The sequence below is a fragment of the Choloepus didactylus genome, chromosome 13, assembly GCF_015220235.1.
Source record: "Choloepus didactylus isolate mChoDid1 chromosome 13, mChoDid1.pri, whole genome shotgun sequence".
Classification (NCBI taxonomy): domain Eukaryota; kingdom Metazoa; phylum Chordata; class Mammalia; order Pilosa; family Megalonychidae; genus Choloepus; species Choloepus didactylus.
The window spans coordinates 40,910,045-40,927,792 of NC_051319.1; the positions used below are offsets into that span (position 1 = coordinate 40,910,045).

General features: G+C 38.6%; 1 protein-coding gene across 1 annotated transcript in view; it reads right to left on the reverse strand.

Moving 5' to 3' along the window:
- SLCO6A1 (solute carrier organic anion transporter family member 6A1) overlaps positions 1-17,748 on the reverse strand; it is a 199,226-nt gene that overhangs the window by 83,657 nt on the left and 97,821 nt on the right. Inside the window, exon 9 of the mRNA XM_037800889.1 lies at positions 3,884-4,037. Within this exon, the coding sequence (XP_037656817.1) occupies positions 3,884-4,037 (154 nt within the window). The remainder of the gene's footprint in view (positions 1-3,883; positions 4,038-17,748) is intronic.

Consider the following 17,748-nt stretch of genomic DNA (forward strand, 5'->3'; position numbering starts at 1 on the left):
GAATTTAAGAGAGCATAAATGCCCCAAGAGCAACTAAGAGTGACATTTTTGAAGAGCTGCAGCTGAGAGAGGAACGTCCTTGGAGAAAGCCATTTTGAAAGCATAACTCTGGAGCAGATGCTAGCCATGTGCCTTCCCAGCTAACAGAGGTTTCCCGGATGCCATTGGCCATCCTCCAGTGAAGGTACCTGATTGTTGATGTCTTATCTTAGACACTTTATGGCCTTAAGACTGTAACTTTGTAACCAAATAAAACCCCTTTACAAAAGCCAATCCATTTCTGGTGTTTTGCAAAAAGGCAGCATTAGCAAACCGGAACAATGGACAATGTGAATTCTTCAGCAGAAGGAAAAACTGAGCGAAACTAAGTGACAACTAAGATAGTATTGTAGAAGAAGTAAAACTGTCATTGTTTGCAGATGATATGACCTTATATCTGGAAAATCCCGAGAAATCAACGATACAGCTACTAGAGCTAATAAACAAATTTAGCAAAGTAGCAGGATACAAGATTAAGGCACATAAGTCAGTAAAGTTTCTATATGCTGGAAATGAACAAACTGAAGAGACACTCAAGAAAAAGATACCATTTTCAATAGCAACTAAAAAAATCAAGTACCTCAGAATAAACGTAACCAAAGATGTAAAAGACCTATACAAAGAAAACTATATAACTCTATTAAAAGAAATAGAAGGGGACCTTAAAAGATGGAAAAATATTCCATGTTCATGGATAGGAAGGCTAAATGTCATTAAGATGTCAGTTCTACCCAAACTCATCTACAGATTCAATGCAATCCCAATCAAAATTCCAACAACCTACTTTGCAGACTTGGAAAAGCTAGTTATCAAATTTATTTGGAAAGGGAAGATGCCTTGAATTGCTGAAGACACTCTAAAAAAGAAAAACCAAGTGGGAGGACTTACACTCCCTGACTTTGAAGCTTATTATAAAGCCACAGTTGTCAAAACAGCATGGTAGTGGCACAAAGTTAGACATATAGATCAATGGAATCAAATTGAGAATTCGGAGATAGACCCCCAGATCTATGGCTGACTGATCTTTGATAAGGCCCCCAAAGTCACTGAACTGGGTCATAAAGGTCTTTTCAACAAATGGGGCTGGCAGAGTTGGATATCCATATTCAAAAGAATGAAAGAGGACCCCTACCTCACACCCTACACAAAAATTAACTCAAAATGGACCAAAGATCTCAATATAAAAGAAAGCACCATAAAACTCCTAGAAGATAATGCAGGAAAACATCTTCAAGACCTTGTATTAGGTGGCCACTTCCTAGACTTTACACCCAAAGCACAAGCAACAAAAGAAAAAAATAGATAAATGGGAACTCCTCAAGCTTAGAAGTTTCTGTACCTCAAAGGAATTTCTCAACAAGGTAAAGAGACAGCCAACTTAATGGGAAAAATTTTGGGAAACCATGTATCTGACAAAAGACTGATATCTTGCATATATAAAGAAATCCTACAACTCAATGACAATAGTACAGACAGCCCAATTATAAAATGGGCAAAAGATATGAAAAGACAGTTCTCTGAAGAGGAAATACAAATGGCCAAAAAGCACATGAAAAAATGTTCAGCTTCACTAGCTATTAGAGAGATGCAAATTAAGACCACAATGAGATACCATCTCACACCATCTCACACCAATTAGAATGACTGCCATTAAACAAACAGGAAACTGGAGGGGATGTGGAGAAATGGGAACTCTTATTCATTGTTGGTGGGACTGTATAATGGTTCAGCCACTCTAGAAGTCAGTCTGGCAGTTCCTTAGAAAACTAGATATAGAGATACCCTTCGATCCAGCGATTGCACTTCTCGGTATATACCCAGAAGATCAGAGAGCAGCGACACGAACAGATACCTGCATGCCAATGTTCATAGCAGCATTATTCACAATTGCCAAGAGACAGAAACAACCCAAATGTCTTTCAACAGATGAGTGGATAAATAAAATGTGGTATATACACACGATGAAATACTACACGGCAGGAAGAAAGAACGATGTTGTGAAACATATGACAACATGGATGAACCTTGAAGACATAATGCTGAGCGAAATAAGCCAGGCACAAAAAGACAAATATTATATGCTACCACTAATGTGAACTTTGAAAAATGTAAAACTAATGGTTTATAATGTAGAATGTAGGGGAACTAGTGATAGAGAGCAATTAAGGAAGGAGGAACAATAATCCAAGACAAACAGATAAGCTATCATGGGTAAATTTAATGTTCTGGGAATGCCCAGGAATGACTATGGTCTGTTAATTTCTGATGGGTATAGTAGGACCAAGTTCACAGAAATGTTGCTATATTAGGTTACTTTCTTGGGGTAGAGTAAGAAAATGTTGGAAGTAAAGTAATTATCTTAGGTTAGTTGTCTTTTTCTTACTCCCTTGTTATGGTCTCTTTGAAATGTTCTTTTATTGTATGTTTTTTTTATTTTTTTTTTTTATTTTTTTTAATTTTTCATACAGTTGATTTAGAAAAAAAATGTTTAAAAAAAAAAAAACGAGGAAAAAAATATGCAGTGCCCCCTTGAGGAGCTGGTGGAGAATGCAGGGTATTGGCCTGCCCTACCTCGATGGTTGCTAACATGCCTACAGACATAGGGGACTGGTGCTTCGATGGATTGAGCCCTCTACCACGGGATTTGCCCTTGGGAAGACTGTTGCTGCAAAGGAGAGGCTAGACATCCCTATAATTGTGCCTAAGAGCCTCCTCCCAAATGCCTCTTTGTTGCTCAGATGTGGCCCTCTCTCTCTGGCTAAGCCAACTTGAAAGGTGAAATCACTGCCCTCCCCACTACGTGGGATCAGACACCCAGGGGAGTGAATCTCCCTGGCAACGTGGAATATGACTCCCAGGGAGGAATGCAGACCCGGCATCGTGGGATGGAGAACATCTTCTTGACCAAAAGGGGGATGTGAAAGGAAATGAAATAAGCTTAAGTGGCAGAGAGATTCCAAAGGAGCCGAGAGGTCACTCTGGTGGGCACTCTTACGCACAATATAGACAACCCTTTTTAGATTCTAATGAATTGGGGTAGCTGGTGGTAGATACCTGAAACTATCAAACTACAACCCAGAACCCATGAATCTTGAAGACAATTGTATAAAAATGTGGCTCATGAGGGGGGACAGTGGGATTGGAGGGGCCATAAGGATCACACTCCCGTTTGTCTAGTTTGTTGATAGATGAGTGGAAAGGTGGGGGAAGGAGACAAACAAACAAACAAACAGACAAGGGCACCCAGTGTTCTTTTTTACTTTAGTTGCTCTTTTTCACTTTAATTATTATTCTGGTTATTTTTGTGTGTGTGGTAATGAGGGTGTCGGGGATTGATTTTGGTAATGAATGTACAACTATGTAATGGTACTGTGAACAATCAAATGTACGATTTGTTTTGTATGACTGCATGGTATGTGAATATATCTCAACAAAATGAATTAAAAAAATCAAAAAAAAAAAAAAGATAGTATTGTATAGTCCCTAGATGTGAGAAAAATTATGATTCAAAGTTCTGGGTGCTTGGGTGATCGCTGCTAATAGAGGCAACAGAACTAAAATAAAAAATATAAAAGGAAGACAAAATGTCTTCTTTGTCTTTCAAAAATCAGTTCTTCAGTTTTGCTATGGCAAGAGATAGATGGTAGTCAACCATTGCTTTAAAACTATAAAGTTAGAGTATGGGGGCATGTTCTAATGTAGGAGTGTATCTTCTTTTTCATTCCCAATTCCCATAAGCCCTTTGTATTGTGGCAACATAAAACACGTGTTCTCTTTTTTTGTCTAAAAGAAAACAAGTGAAGCATCTTGCTTAAGAGAAAGAAACATAATAAAAAATAATTACCTTAAGATGTTTTAATGATTTGGAACTTCTACAACCTGCAAAGCAGGGAGAGAAATATTCAATTCCATCTCTTCCACATACAGAAAAATAAAATGAAGATGAGCATCCACATTCAGAGTTACAAGGAGCTGTTAGATTTCCCAACTGCCCTGTTCTGTAAAAAAATAGATTGAACTATAATATCACTATAATAATAATAAATGTAACAATGAAATCAATAAAAATATGAAATAATATCTTTTTAACAGCTGTATTGGGGTGTAACTGTCATATTTAAAGTGTTCAATTTGAAACTTTTTGATATATGCATACATTTTAAGACACTCGCCACATTCAAGATACTGAACATAATCATCACCTCAACAGTTTTCTCATGCCCCTTTGCAATTCCTCTGTCTCCTGGCATCCATTTTTTATTTTCTGTTACTTTTTATTAGCTTGAATTTCATAACTTTATATAAAAATGGAATCATACATTATGCACACTTTCATTGCCTGGCTTCTTTCATGCAGCTGGTATTTGTATGATCTTTGTATAGTCTAATGCTTTCACTTCTTGAATAAATATCAAGGTGTAGAATGCTCAGATCATATGGTAGGCATTTAGTTAACTTTGGATGAAACTGTCAGTTTTCCAAAGTGGTTGTGCTATTTTGTGTTCCTACTAGCAGTGTATGAGAGCTCCAGTTGCTCCACTTTCTTTGTCAGTACTTGCTGTGGTCAGTCTTTTTAATTTTAGACATTCTAACAGGGTATAGTGGTTTCATATTGTGGTTTTTAGCATGCATTTAATTAATGACAAATGATGAGAATCTCTCCATGTGTTTATTTTTCATGTGTCCATATTATTTGCTGAAATGTCTGTTCAAATATTTTGTCAATTTGGGGGTTGGATTATTTGTTTTCATATTATTATTTTGAAAGTTCTTTATATTTTCTGGAAACAAGTTCTTTAGTAGATACATGATTTTCAAGTATCTTATCCTAGCTTGTTTGCTCATTCTCTAAGGGTCTTTTAGAGAGTGGCAGTTGGTAATTTTGATAAAGTCTAATCTATTAATTTATTTTTTATGGATCATGTATTTGGTGCCATATCTAAGAAATCTTTGCCTAACCAAGGTCACAGAGATTTTCTCATATATTCTTGGAGTTTTATATATATTTCACATTTATGTCCACCATCGATTTTGAGTTAATTTTTGTATATGGTACAAGGTATGGATCAAAGTTCATTTGTTTGCAAAAGTGTTTCTAATTATTTGAGTATCATTTGTTGAAATGACTACATATTTCCTACTAAATTGCATATATATACCCTGTCAAAAAATGAATTATCCATATATGTGTTCATCCATTTCTGGATTCTGTATTCTAGTCCACAAATTTTGTTATGTTGCATTTTCATTTTAAGTTAATTCAAAATACTTCCCAATTCCCTTTGGAAGAAATGTGAACCATGGGTTGTTTAGAAGTTTGTTTTTCAGCTTGCAAGTAGTAGGGTGATTAACAGAAATCCTTTTTCCTTATTGTTTTCTGATTTAATTCCACTGAGATGTGAAAAATAATTTCATGGTATGACTTGAATCCTTAAATTTACTGAGACTTGTTTGACAATCCAGCATGTAATCTACCTTGGTAAATGTTTCATGTGCAATGACATGTATTCTGCTTTGTTAGATGGAGTGTCCTATAAATGTCAATTAGGTCAAGTTAATTGGCAGTGTTATTCAAATTTTCTATATCCTCACTGATATTTTTGTCTACTTCTATTTTTTTGCATACTTTGTCTAGCTATGAAGAGAGGGATACTAGAGTTTCTGACTACAACTGTGTATTTCTTTATATCTCCTTGCAGTGCATAAGTTTGTTTTTTTCACTTGAAATGCAGAAATATTTAATTTGGTTTTCTTCATTGTTTTTGGATATACAGATTTGGTTTATAAAACATAGAAATAGCCAACACTTAAATCAAACATTCAAAACCCCACTGTGACAAATTATTGACTTTTTGTGCAATTAAGAATACACACAGGAAGTTAGGCTATCAAATGGTGTTATTACAATGACAATTTTTTAGTGCACACCCTGTTGTGCTTGTATAATACATGTATGCACACATATCCAAAAACAAAAACAATTACTTTAAATGTATGAATGACAACTTAATTCAGTCAAATGTGGCAAAGACTCCAGTAAAGTGATATGCTGCTAATTTCTCAGATAAACTTAAAAAATCTCTTGAGAAGTTAATCCCAGGAAATAATTTTTTTTCCAGATTTCTATATCTTAGAATTTTGGACTGTCAAATAACATTTTGTGGAAATCAGGTAGCATAATGATATAAGAACATTTGTTTATCACTATCCATTTCAAAAAGTTCCCAAGTGTTCTAGTTTGCTAATGACCAAAATCTGTCCTAGTTTGCTAATGCTGCCAGAATGCAAAACACCAGAGATGGAATGGCTTTTATAAAAGGGGGCTTATTTGGTTACATATTTACAGTCTTAAGGCCATAAAGTGTCCAAGGTAATGCATCAACAATCAGGTACCTTCACTGGAGGATGGCCAATGGCATCCGGAAAACCTCTGTTAGCTGGGAAGGCACGTAGCTGGCGTCTGCTCCAGAGTTCTGGTTTCAAAATGGCTTTATCCTAGTACATTCCTCTCTAAGCTTCAGCTTCTCTCCAAAATGTCACTCTCAGTTGCTCTTGGAGCATTTGTCCTCTCTTAGCTTCTCCAGAGCAAAAGTTTGCTTTCAAAGGCCATCTCTAGAATGTCTCCATAAGCTGAAGCTCTTCTCTCAGTTCCAATGCATTCTTCAAAGTGTCCCTCTTGGCTGTAGCTCCTCTTCAAAATGTCACTCGCAGCTGCACTGAACTCCTTCTGTTTGTCAGCTCATTTATATGGCTCCAGTGATTTAATTTAAACCCACTCTGAATGGGCAGGCCAACACCCCCATGGAAATTATCCAATCAGAGTCATCATCCACAGTTGGGTGGGGCACATCTCCATGGAAACAGTCAAAGAATTACAATCTAATTAACACTGATAGGTCTGCCCACACAAGATTACATCAAAGATAATGGTGTTTGGGAGGACATAATGCATTCAAACTGGCACATTCCACCCCATGAACCCCAAAATGACATTATCTTTCCATATACAAAATACAGTTCATCCCACAACAATATCACAGAAACTTAAATCATTTCAGTAACTATAGGTAAGTACAAGATCCCACCAAAATCAGTTATAGGCATGGTCAGTCCTAAGGCATAATTTTCCTTTAGCTTTGGATCTGTCAACTTAGAACAAGTTATGTGCTTCCAATATAAAAAGGAGGGACATTCATAGGATAAACAGTCCCAATGCCATAAGGAGAAAGAGTAAGGAAAACAGGGTTAACAGGACCAAAACAGTTCCTAAAACACTCAGGACAAACTCCATTAGATTTCAAAGTCTGAGAGTCATTAACAGAACAATGTTGTATCCTTGGGGCTTGAGAGAGTGGGAGTCTAATACTTCCTAAGGGCCTTTGTGACAGCCCTTTCCTCTCTAAACACTTGGGTGAGTGCTCCAACATATCCACACATTGGGGAGACCACCTTCTCGGCCCCACCCTCCTCAAACATTGGGGCAGCACCCGGATTCCCTTTCATCTCCGGGGCACATGCTCAACCCCTTCAGAACAGTGGGGTGGCAGCCAGGCTCTCCCCAATTCCCTGGGAATGTGCTCCACCCTCTTTGGGGCCTGGGATGGCAGAACATTTCCTGAGCATTGAGGCAGAATGCCCACCCTCAACTTCCAGGGCAAACTCACTCTTTCCATGCGTGTGGGCTGCTCTGGTCTCCCAGACCGAGACCTCTTGACTCCAGACCTCAACCTCCATGGCTCTGTCATTGAAGAGATTTTTCCTTCAATTTGTTCCTTGTCTGTCTCCTCCAGTCCAGACTGGCAATGGCTTTGTCTATAAAGATTTTGCAAAAATTTTGTTCGCTTTGCATGAAGCACACAGGGTTCAAAGTAGTCAGACAATAGGACTTTCCACAAATCCTTTCCATTCTTGGCTTGTACTGAAATGGTGGCTGGGTTCCATGTTTGGTTACATCCTCATGTTGGGCTGTAGCTTCTGGGATTCCACCCCCTGGAAGCTTGGTTTCTTTGAACCCCAGAGTTCAGTTCTAAGTTTATCTCTTTCCACTCACATTTTACTATAAGCTGCGAGGAGAAGCCAGGCTACTTCTTCTATATTTTGCTTGGAGATCTCATCAGCTAAATATTCCAGGTTGTCGCTTTCAAATTCTGCCTTCCATCCAACACCAGGATTCAATTTTGCCAAATTCACTGCCACTTTAAAACAAAGATCACCGTCCCTCCAGTTGGCAATGACATATTCATCATTTCTGCTCAAGGTCTCATCAGAAGTATCTTTAGAGTCCATATTTCCACAAACAGTCTCTTCAAAGCAGTTTAGGCCTTTTCTATCAAGCTCCTCACAATTCTTCCAGAATCTTCCCCTCATCCATTTAAAAAGTCATTCCAACATGTTTGGTATTTGCAAACTCAGCTGCAAAAGCACCCCACTTCTGGTACCAAAATCTGTTCTAGTTTGCTAATGACCAAAATCTGTCCTAGTTTGCTAATGCTGATGGAATGCAAAACACCAGAGATGGATTGGCTTTTATAAAAGGGGGCTTATTTGGTTACACATTTATAGTCTTAAGGCCATAAAGTGTCCAAGGTAATGCATCAACAATCAGGTACCTTCACTGGAGGATGGCCAATGGCATCCGGAAAACCTCTGTTAGCTGGGAAGGCACATAGCTGGCATCTGCTCCAGAGTTCTGGTTTCAAAATGGCTTTATCCTAGTACATTCCTCTCTAAGCTTCAGCTTCTCTCTAAAATGTCACTCTCAGTTGCTCTTGGGGCGTTTGTTCTCTCTTAGCTTCTCCGGAGCAAAAGTTGGCTTTTAAAGGCCATCTCCAAAATGTCTCCATAAACTGAAGCTCTTCTCTCAGTTCTAATGCATTCTTCAGAGTGTCCCTCTTGGCTGTAGCTCCTCTTCAAAATGTCACTCGCAGCTGCACTGAACTCCTTCTGTTTGTCAGCTCATTTATACAGCTCCAGTGATTTAATTTAGACCCACCCTGAATAGGCAGGCCAACACCTCCATGGAAATTATACAATCAGAGTCATCACCCACAGCTGGGTGGGGCACATCTCCATGGAAACAGTCAAAGAATTACAATCTAATTAACACTGATAGGTCTGCCCACACAAGATTACATCAAAGATAATGGCATTTGGGGGGATATAATACATTCAAACTGGCACACCAAGTATATCCATTCCCTTAATATTTTTAAAGGCATGCTTTGCCTGAGAGCTGATTCTTGGGGGGAAAAGCAAGTTAATCACAACATGATATTTCAGTATGAAAACCACATTACAAATCCATTGGCTATTACAAACAGAGTGGTAGAGTGAAGATAAATTGGACAGTAATTTAGGGGTTACAGTTGAGCATGGCTGATCCAGGTAATTGTTTACTTCTTGAAATGCTTGTCTAAGGCAGACTTTTCAATAACTCCAGGGAAGGAACAGAATGATGAATCAGGCCTGGAGAACAGGATTCAAGAGCATTCTGCTCTGTATGAGTGAGAATCCATTCATGTGAGACTCAGTATCTGCAGTGTTCAAAGCTGGTCCTTTCCTTTGGTTTTCTGTGAACCTCGCACTCCAACAGAAACCAGGGGAGAATGTGGAGAAGAGCATGAGATTTATAACTCTTAATCAGAAGTGATTGATGTGCAAGTGCATGTGAGATAAGGAAGAGAAGGTAGAAGGGATTACAAAAAAAAAAAAAAAAATCTTTGTTCCACTTGTGAAGGTCTCCAGCCATGGCAGGTGCTCTTGTTTTTAAAGGACAGTTTTCCTTCAATGGACTGTACTCCCTAGAGCAGCTGCCAATTGCAGAATTTGCAGCAAGGAGCAGACATCTCATAAATAGCCAAGTCCTAGCCCCTTGGCTAGAACAGGGGGACAGAAGTTTTAACACCCAGCTTTTAAATTGAGGAAGTCTAAAATAACTTAGCACATTTATAGTTTCCCCTTTACAATTTCTATGGCTCATTTTGAAAATCATTATATCAACATGAACATGGTCTGCAACACAATATTCATATGAGGACCCCAGATGGACAGGTCAAACATGAAAGTTTCCTTTACTATGCTTGCTGTAGTAAAAATTACTAACACGAAGGCTATCAGTAGAAGAGATTGTGGAGGTGTGCAGTTTTGTCCAAGCATTCTTCCTCATGTTAAACCTTGATGGTGGAATACAGTTCATCTATATACAATCTGAAATAATTCTGTAACCCTGGTCTTTATACTTCATTGTTGTTAGAAGGCATTTTTCAATAGAGAATAATTCAGGGTATAGAGCAATGCCTTAGATCTGTTCAAATGGTTTTAGTCCAGCATCTTTTCCAAGTCCCACTGTGTCTTCTAGGGTAGCTTTTTTGACATCCTTATATCAGCATAGTTTGACAAAGGATCCTTCAAATCCTCTCCTTTGGACCCAGAAACCTAAAAACTCAACATCTGGTACCATGATTGCTGTGAGAAATGCCTGCAAGATTTCTTCATGGACAAACACCTGAGCAACAGGTTCAGTTAGCAAGTAAATATTTTAATTTTTTCAGGTGCTATGTTTTCTCCTTGTGCCAGTATAATATGTGCTTTTTCTTGTTGATACTCTTCAAGGTGCAATTTGGTAACCACTTTCCAATGTCCCCTGTGTGCAACCAGCCATCTTTATCCCAAAATATGCTGTTTTTTATTGGATCCTTCAAGTAGACCTTAAATACATTTGGCCCTTTCACACACACATCTCACCCTCTCCCCTGGCAGCCAGGTAATTCATTTCTTTTGCATCCAAAAATTCAGTCAAACATCTGGTTCAGGAAAGACAGTGGATTGTAGCACCTTAAGGTCATCCATAAGCAGCCTTGACACAACATTACACACTTCACAATTCTCTCAAACATACAGGCAAGAGGCAAGAAAGATATCAAACTATCATCTGGGAAAGGACTGGCCATATTCTCCATCACTCTCACAAAAGCTGACCAATTGCAGACTATGTTTTGATGAGTGATCAGTGCTCCTTTGGGGTTGCCTATAGTTCCACTTGTGAAACAAACTACTGTAAGATGTTCAGGTATTGGAGGCTTGGACTTCTGTTTGTTGGCTCTTCCCAGGTTCTCCATCACCTTCATGCTCATGATTTCCACCCCAAACTTTTTGCCTTACTCGACAAGATCAATGCCATAAGGGTCCATGAGAAATAAGGTTTTAAGGCCTGGTGTTAACTTATTTTCTACACCCTCTAATAAGAGTTGTGCCTTGTCTGTCTTGTCAATAAAAATCAGAGGTGGGGGCAGGGCAAGATGGCAGAGTGGTGAGGTGTGGAATTTAGTCACTCCTCTAGGGCAGCTCGTAATTAGCCAGGAACTGTATGAAATAGCATTTTCAGGGTCCCCAGTGACCAGTCATGCATCATACACTAGTTTGGAATGGGTGGAAAGGCTGAGATCACAGTGAAACCTGTAAGTTTCTGTGGCCAGGGATCTGGCACCCTTCCATGCCCAGACCCTGCAGACTGTCTTCCAGCTGGCCCCCGGAAGGGAAAAAAACAATCTGCTGGGAGCAAGAAGGGGGACTCAGCCCAGCCTCAATGGTAGAATTAACAAATTAATTAATTAACTTTTGTAGTTGTGGGTGTTTGGGGTGCTAAAGAAGGGTTAGGCTCTGGAAAGCAGGTGCATATAGAAATGGGCACTCATTCTGTGGCTTCAAAAAGGTTTTTTGTTTTTTTTTTTCTATATTTAGTCCCTTTTCTTTTCTTACTCTCTGACTCCTTATCTTTTTACACTTCAATAACCCCCTGGAAAGGAAGGAATTACAGCTGTTAGAGAGTAACTATCCAGATAATATTCTAAAGCCCGTATCTTTAAATACTCTATACTGACATTGGCAAAGCTTGGGGGCTGGGGAAAAGCCTTAAAAGGAGATTTATTTTTTTCTTTTTCTTCTTTTCTTTTTTTTAAATAATTATTCTTAGTAGCTCTTTACGGAAAGCCTCATATATTTGCGACTGGCCTCTGAACCCAGTCTGAGAGAGGTCTGACAGACAAAGCAATGAACCTAGTAGGGGAGACAATTCCCTAAATGGCATAATCCTACAAGAAAAGGGGGGCCGTGGTCCAGCTCAAAGAACTCAGATGCCAGGGGCTGGAAATCAAAAACAAGTTTCAGTCAGCCACACCCCTAGCAGGGACAGAGTCAGCAGGAAAACTAATGGGACCACAACTCTTTACACTGCTGCGGGAGCTCTGGGCTCACAAGTGCTACCTGCCAGACAGTATAGGAAAAACACAAAATCTAAAGGCCTCACAGGAGGGTCTCATTCTCAGGGAAAATCCATATATCCTCTTCCTGAGACTTGGGCCTCTCTGGACCAGGAAAACCTGACAAGTGTTGACCAAATCTGAGGAGACCCTCTTACAAAAAAGCTACACAGAGGCAGGGCAAGAAACAGAAAAACAAGAGGTGAAAAACTGATCAACTAAATAGAACCTAAGTTAGAGGCCTAGAAGAATTGAACTGAACACCAAAGGATAGAGAACAAAGCCAACCAACAAGAAAACCCTAACTAAAAGGGTGAAAATGTGCTGCAGAATAAGCTAATAAAGAAAATCAGATGCCTAGACAGCTTAAGATAATGTGTCATACTAAGAAACACAAAAATATGGACCAGACAAAGGAACAAACTAATAGTTCAACTGAGATACAGGAGTTGAGACAACTAATTAAAGATGTTCAAACAAATCTCCTAAATCAATTTATAATTTTGAATTTATAATCTTGAATAAACAAATGGCAGAACTTATGAGAAAGAAAGGCAAAATAGAAGAGATGAAAAACACAATGGACGGATACTACAGATTTTAACAGGCAGATAAATATTCACTGAAAATTTCCCAACTCTTATGAAAGACAGAAAATTATAGATTTAAGATATACAGCATACCCCAAACAGAATAGATCCCAATAGACCTACTCTGAGGCACTTACTGATCAGATTATCCAATGCTAAAAGCAAAGAGAGAATTCTGAAAGCAGCAAGAGAAAAGCAATCTATCACATACAAGAGAAGCTCAATAAAATCATGTACAGATTTCTCCACAGAAACCATGGAGGCCAGAAGACAGTGGTATGGTATACTCAAGATACTGAAAGAGAAAAACTGCCAACCAAGAATTCTATATCCAGCAGAACTGTCCTTCAAAAATGAGGGAGAGATTAAAATATTTTCAGACAGACACTCAGAGAATTTGTGAGTAAGAGACTGGTGCTACAAGAAATACTAAAGGGAGTGCTAAAGGCTGATAGGAAAAGACAGGAGAGAGGTTTGGACAAGAGTGTAGAAATGAAGAATATCAGGTAGGGTAAAAGGAGAGTGAGAGAAAATATAAGATATGACATATAAAATCCAAAAGACAAAATGATAGAAGAAAGTACTGCCCTTACAGTAATAACACAAATGTTAATGTATTAAACTCCCCAATAAAAAGACATAGACTGGCAGAATGGATTAAAAAACAGGACCCATCTATATGTTGTCTACAAGAATCTCATTTTAGACACAAGGACAAAAATAGGCTGCAAGTGAAAAGTTGGAAAAAGATATTTCACACAAACAACAACCAGAAAAAAACAGGAGTAGCTATTTTAATGTCAGACAAATTAGACTTCAAAAGTAAAACAATTAAAAGAGACAAAGAAGGACATACATAATTAATAAAAGGGTCAATTCATCAAGAAAACACAACAATCATAAATATTTTTGCAACAAGCCAGAGTGCCCCAAAATACACGAGGCAAACACTGACATCACTGAAAGGAGAAGTAGATACCTCTACAATAATAGTTGGAGACTTCAATACACTACTTGCATCAATGGAAAGAATATCTAGACAGAGGATCAATAAGGAAACAGAGATGTTGAATTGTGCAATAAATGAACTAGACTTGACAGATATTTATAGAACACTATAGCCCACAACAGCAGGATATACGTTTTTCTCAAGTGCTCAGCTCAAGGAATATTCTCTAGAATAGGCCACATGTTGGGTCACAAAGCAAATCTCAACAAACTTAAAAATATTGACATTATACAAAACACCTTCTCAGATCATAATGGAATGAAGTTGGAAATAAATAATAGGCAGAAGGTCATAAAATTCCCAAATATATGGAAGCTAAACAACACATTATTAGAAAACCAGTGGGCAAAGGAAGAAATTGCAAGAGAAATTAGTAAATACCTGGAAGCAAATGACAATGAAAACACAACATATCAAAACTTATGGAATGCAGCAAAGGCAGTGCTGAGAGGGAAATTAATTGCCCTGAAAGCCTATATTAAAAGAGAAGAGAGAGCAACAATCAAGGAATTGACTGTTCACCTAGAGGAGCTAGAGACAGAACAGCAAATTAACCCCAAAGCACACAGAAGGAAAGAAATAACAAAGATTAGAGCAGAAATAAATGAAATTGAGAACCGAAAACAGTAGGGAGAATCAAAACTGGAAGTTGGTTCTTTGAGAAAATCAACAAAATTGATGGAACCCTAGCTCAGCTAACAACAACAACTACCAAAAAAAACAAAAAAAAAAAAAACAAGAGAGTGGATACAAATAAATACAATCAGAAATGGAAAGGAAATATAACTACTGACCCTTCAGAAATAAAGGAGATAATGAGAAGATTCTGTGAGAAACTGCATGCTAATAAACTAGACAACTTAGATGAAATGAACAACTTCCTAGGAAAGCACAAGCAACCAACGTTGACTTGAAAAGAAATAGACCACCTCAACAAACCAATCACAAGTGATTGAGTCGGTCATCAAAAACTCCCACAAAAGAAAAGCTTCTTACATGTGAAGATGGCTTCACATGTAAATTCTACCAAGCATTCAAGAAGGAATTAACACCAATCCTGCTCAAACTCTTCAAAAAACATTGAAGAGGAGGAAATGCTTCCCAACTCATTCTACGAAGCCAACATCATCCTAATACCAAAGTCAGACAAAGATATGACAAAAAAGGAAAATTATAGAACAATCTCTTTAATGCATATAGATGCAAAAATCCTCATCTAAATACTCTCAAATCAAATCCAGCTGCACATTAAAAGAATTATACACCACAACCAGGTGCTATTTTTTCCAGGTATGCAAGGCAGGTTCAACACAAGAAAATCAATTAATGTAATATGTCACATCAATAAATCAAAGCGGAAGAACCACATGATCATCTCAATTGATGCAGAAAAGGCATTTGACAAAATTCAACATCATTTCTACAACTTAATACAAACCTACCAGATCTCATTTCCTATTCAAAGTTCCATGTAATTATGGTGTTTCAACAAAATGATAGTACAAGTTATATTGTTTAGAAAATATAGATCCTGCACCAAACAAACATTTCTTCCCTTGGTCTCATATGGAAGTTGAAGTTTTAAAACACAGTCAGCAAATGTGACAAAGACAATATACCAAAGCTAAATGTGCATGACAGGGGGATATAAGGGAGGAATATGGGATTCTTGGTTGTTGTCTGACCTTACTATTATATTGTACTATATGATATCTTATTTTTCTTTTTGTTATCTTTTTTATCATTCACAACTTTTTTGTAGTGGTCAATTTGTTCAAGTGCTGACTGTGGTGATAAATGCACAACTACATGATGATACCATGAACTGATTATACACAGTTTGTTCAAAAACCATAATTACATGGAACTTTGAATAGGAAGTGAGATCTGGTAGGTTTGTGTAGGTTAGTGTGAAATAGTGACACATCCCACAGTAATTTGGGAAGAGAATAAAAATATATATTCAGGGCCCCCCTGAGGAGCTGGAGGAAAATGTAGAAGCTTTGGACTTCCTCACCTGGATTGTTGCTGATGTTCTCACAAACATTGAGGACTAACAGTTTGGTATTCCAAGCCCTCTATTTTGGGGCTTGCCGTTATGAAGCTTGTTACTGCAAAGAAGAGGCTAAACCTGCCTAAAATTGTGCCTAAGAGTCTCCCCCTGAGTACCTGTTTGTTGCTCAGATGTGGCCCTCTCTCTCTAGCTAGGCCCACGTGGCAGATGAACTCACTGCCCTCCCCTCTATGTGGGACCTGCCTCCCAGGGATGTAAATTTCCCTGGCAACACAGGATATGACTCCCAGGGATAAATCTGGACCCAGCATCATGGGATTGAGAACATCTTCTTGACCAAAAGTAGGATGTAAAATGAAACAAAATAAAGTTTCATGGGCTGAGAGATTTCAAATGGAATCAAGGGATCACTCTGGTGGGCATTCTTATGTGCTATATAGATAACCTTTTTAGGTTTTAATGTATTGGAATAGCTAGAAGGATATACTGAAACTATCAAACTCCAACACAGTAGCCTTGACTCTTGAAGATGACTGTATAAGAATGTAGCTTGCAAGGGGTGACAGTGTGATTGTGAAAACCTTGTGGATCGCACTCCCTTTATCCAGTGTATGGATGGATGAGTAGAAAAATGGGGATAAAAACTAAATGAAAAATAGGGTGGGATAGGGGGATGATTTGGGTGTTCTTTTTTAATTTTATTTTTTATTCTTATTTTTATTCCTTCTGGTGTAAGTAAAATGTTCAAAAATGGATTTAGGTGATGAATGCACAACTATATGATGGTATTGTGAACAGTTGATTTTATGGTATGTGAATATATCTCAATAAAACTGAATTAAAATTAAATCAGAGACAGGTGATTGCATCTGTTCCCAAGGTGTCGTAGAGTGGGACGATCACCATTAAATAAGCAAAGCATCCCTGTTCAATAATCACCCATTCAGGTCTATTTTGAGAAAACATACCAATAAACTGATTAGGCAGGTCATGAAGCCCTTCTGGATAAGTGCTGAGCCCACACATTCTGATAATTCTGCAATCTCTTTGTATGAAATCCATTCATAGGGTTGATCTGCCTTCCGAAAGCCTAAACAAGGACCACTATTTGATACCTGTATACCCTTCTGGAAGCCTTTATATAAGGTTGTGTAATTGTCATAGAAATACACCAAGGGCTCGTCACTATCAAGTAGTGCGAACTTCGAGCATTGTCAATACTACCCCACAAATTCTACCAACTGCATGAGACGTCACATTGCAGCTTCAGAGCTTTGGGACTCATGGTGTACCAGATGTTGGTGGATGTTGCAAAAGCTCCAAAGCCCACAAGCACGTTTGTTGGAAGCGTGTGGACATAATGGCAGAGGTCAAACACCTCTGGCATTCGAAAATACCAGGACTCCTGGGCTTGCGTTGGCCTGTGTTGGTCCTTCCCTAAGTGGAATTATCCTCCGCTAGCTGAGCCACTCCACCCCACCTTCAGCTGTCTCTGCAGCCCACTGCCTGCCCAGCTCTGGTTTGGGGTGCTATTTAAGAAACCAGCATTACCAAAGCCACTAGCTGCCTGCGTTCCATCATGGAAGCAGTGCATAAACTTTTCCTTCAGATATTTTGAAGCTATTTCATTAAGTGCATAATATTTAGGATTGCTTATGTATTCTCGTTGAATCAATCACTTTATCAATTGCGGGACACTGATTACGTGCTTCAACTTGGCGGGCCTGGGCTGGGGGACCTAATCAGCCCCTGGGGAGGGTGGTGGGCACAGGCGACAGCGCCCTCCGCAGCCCCCCGGGCCTGGGAAAGTGAGGCCGGAGGCAGGCCCCATTTCCTCAC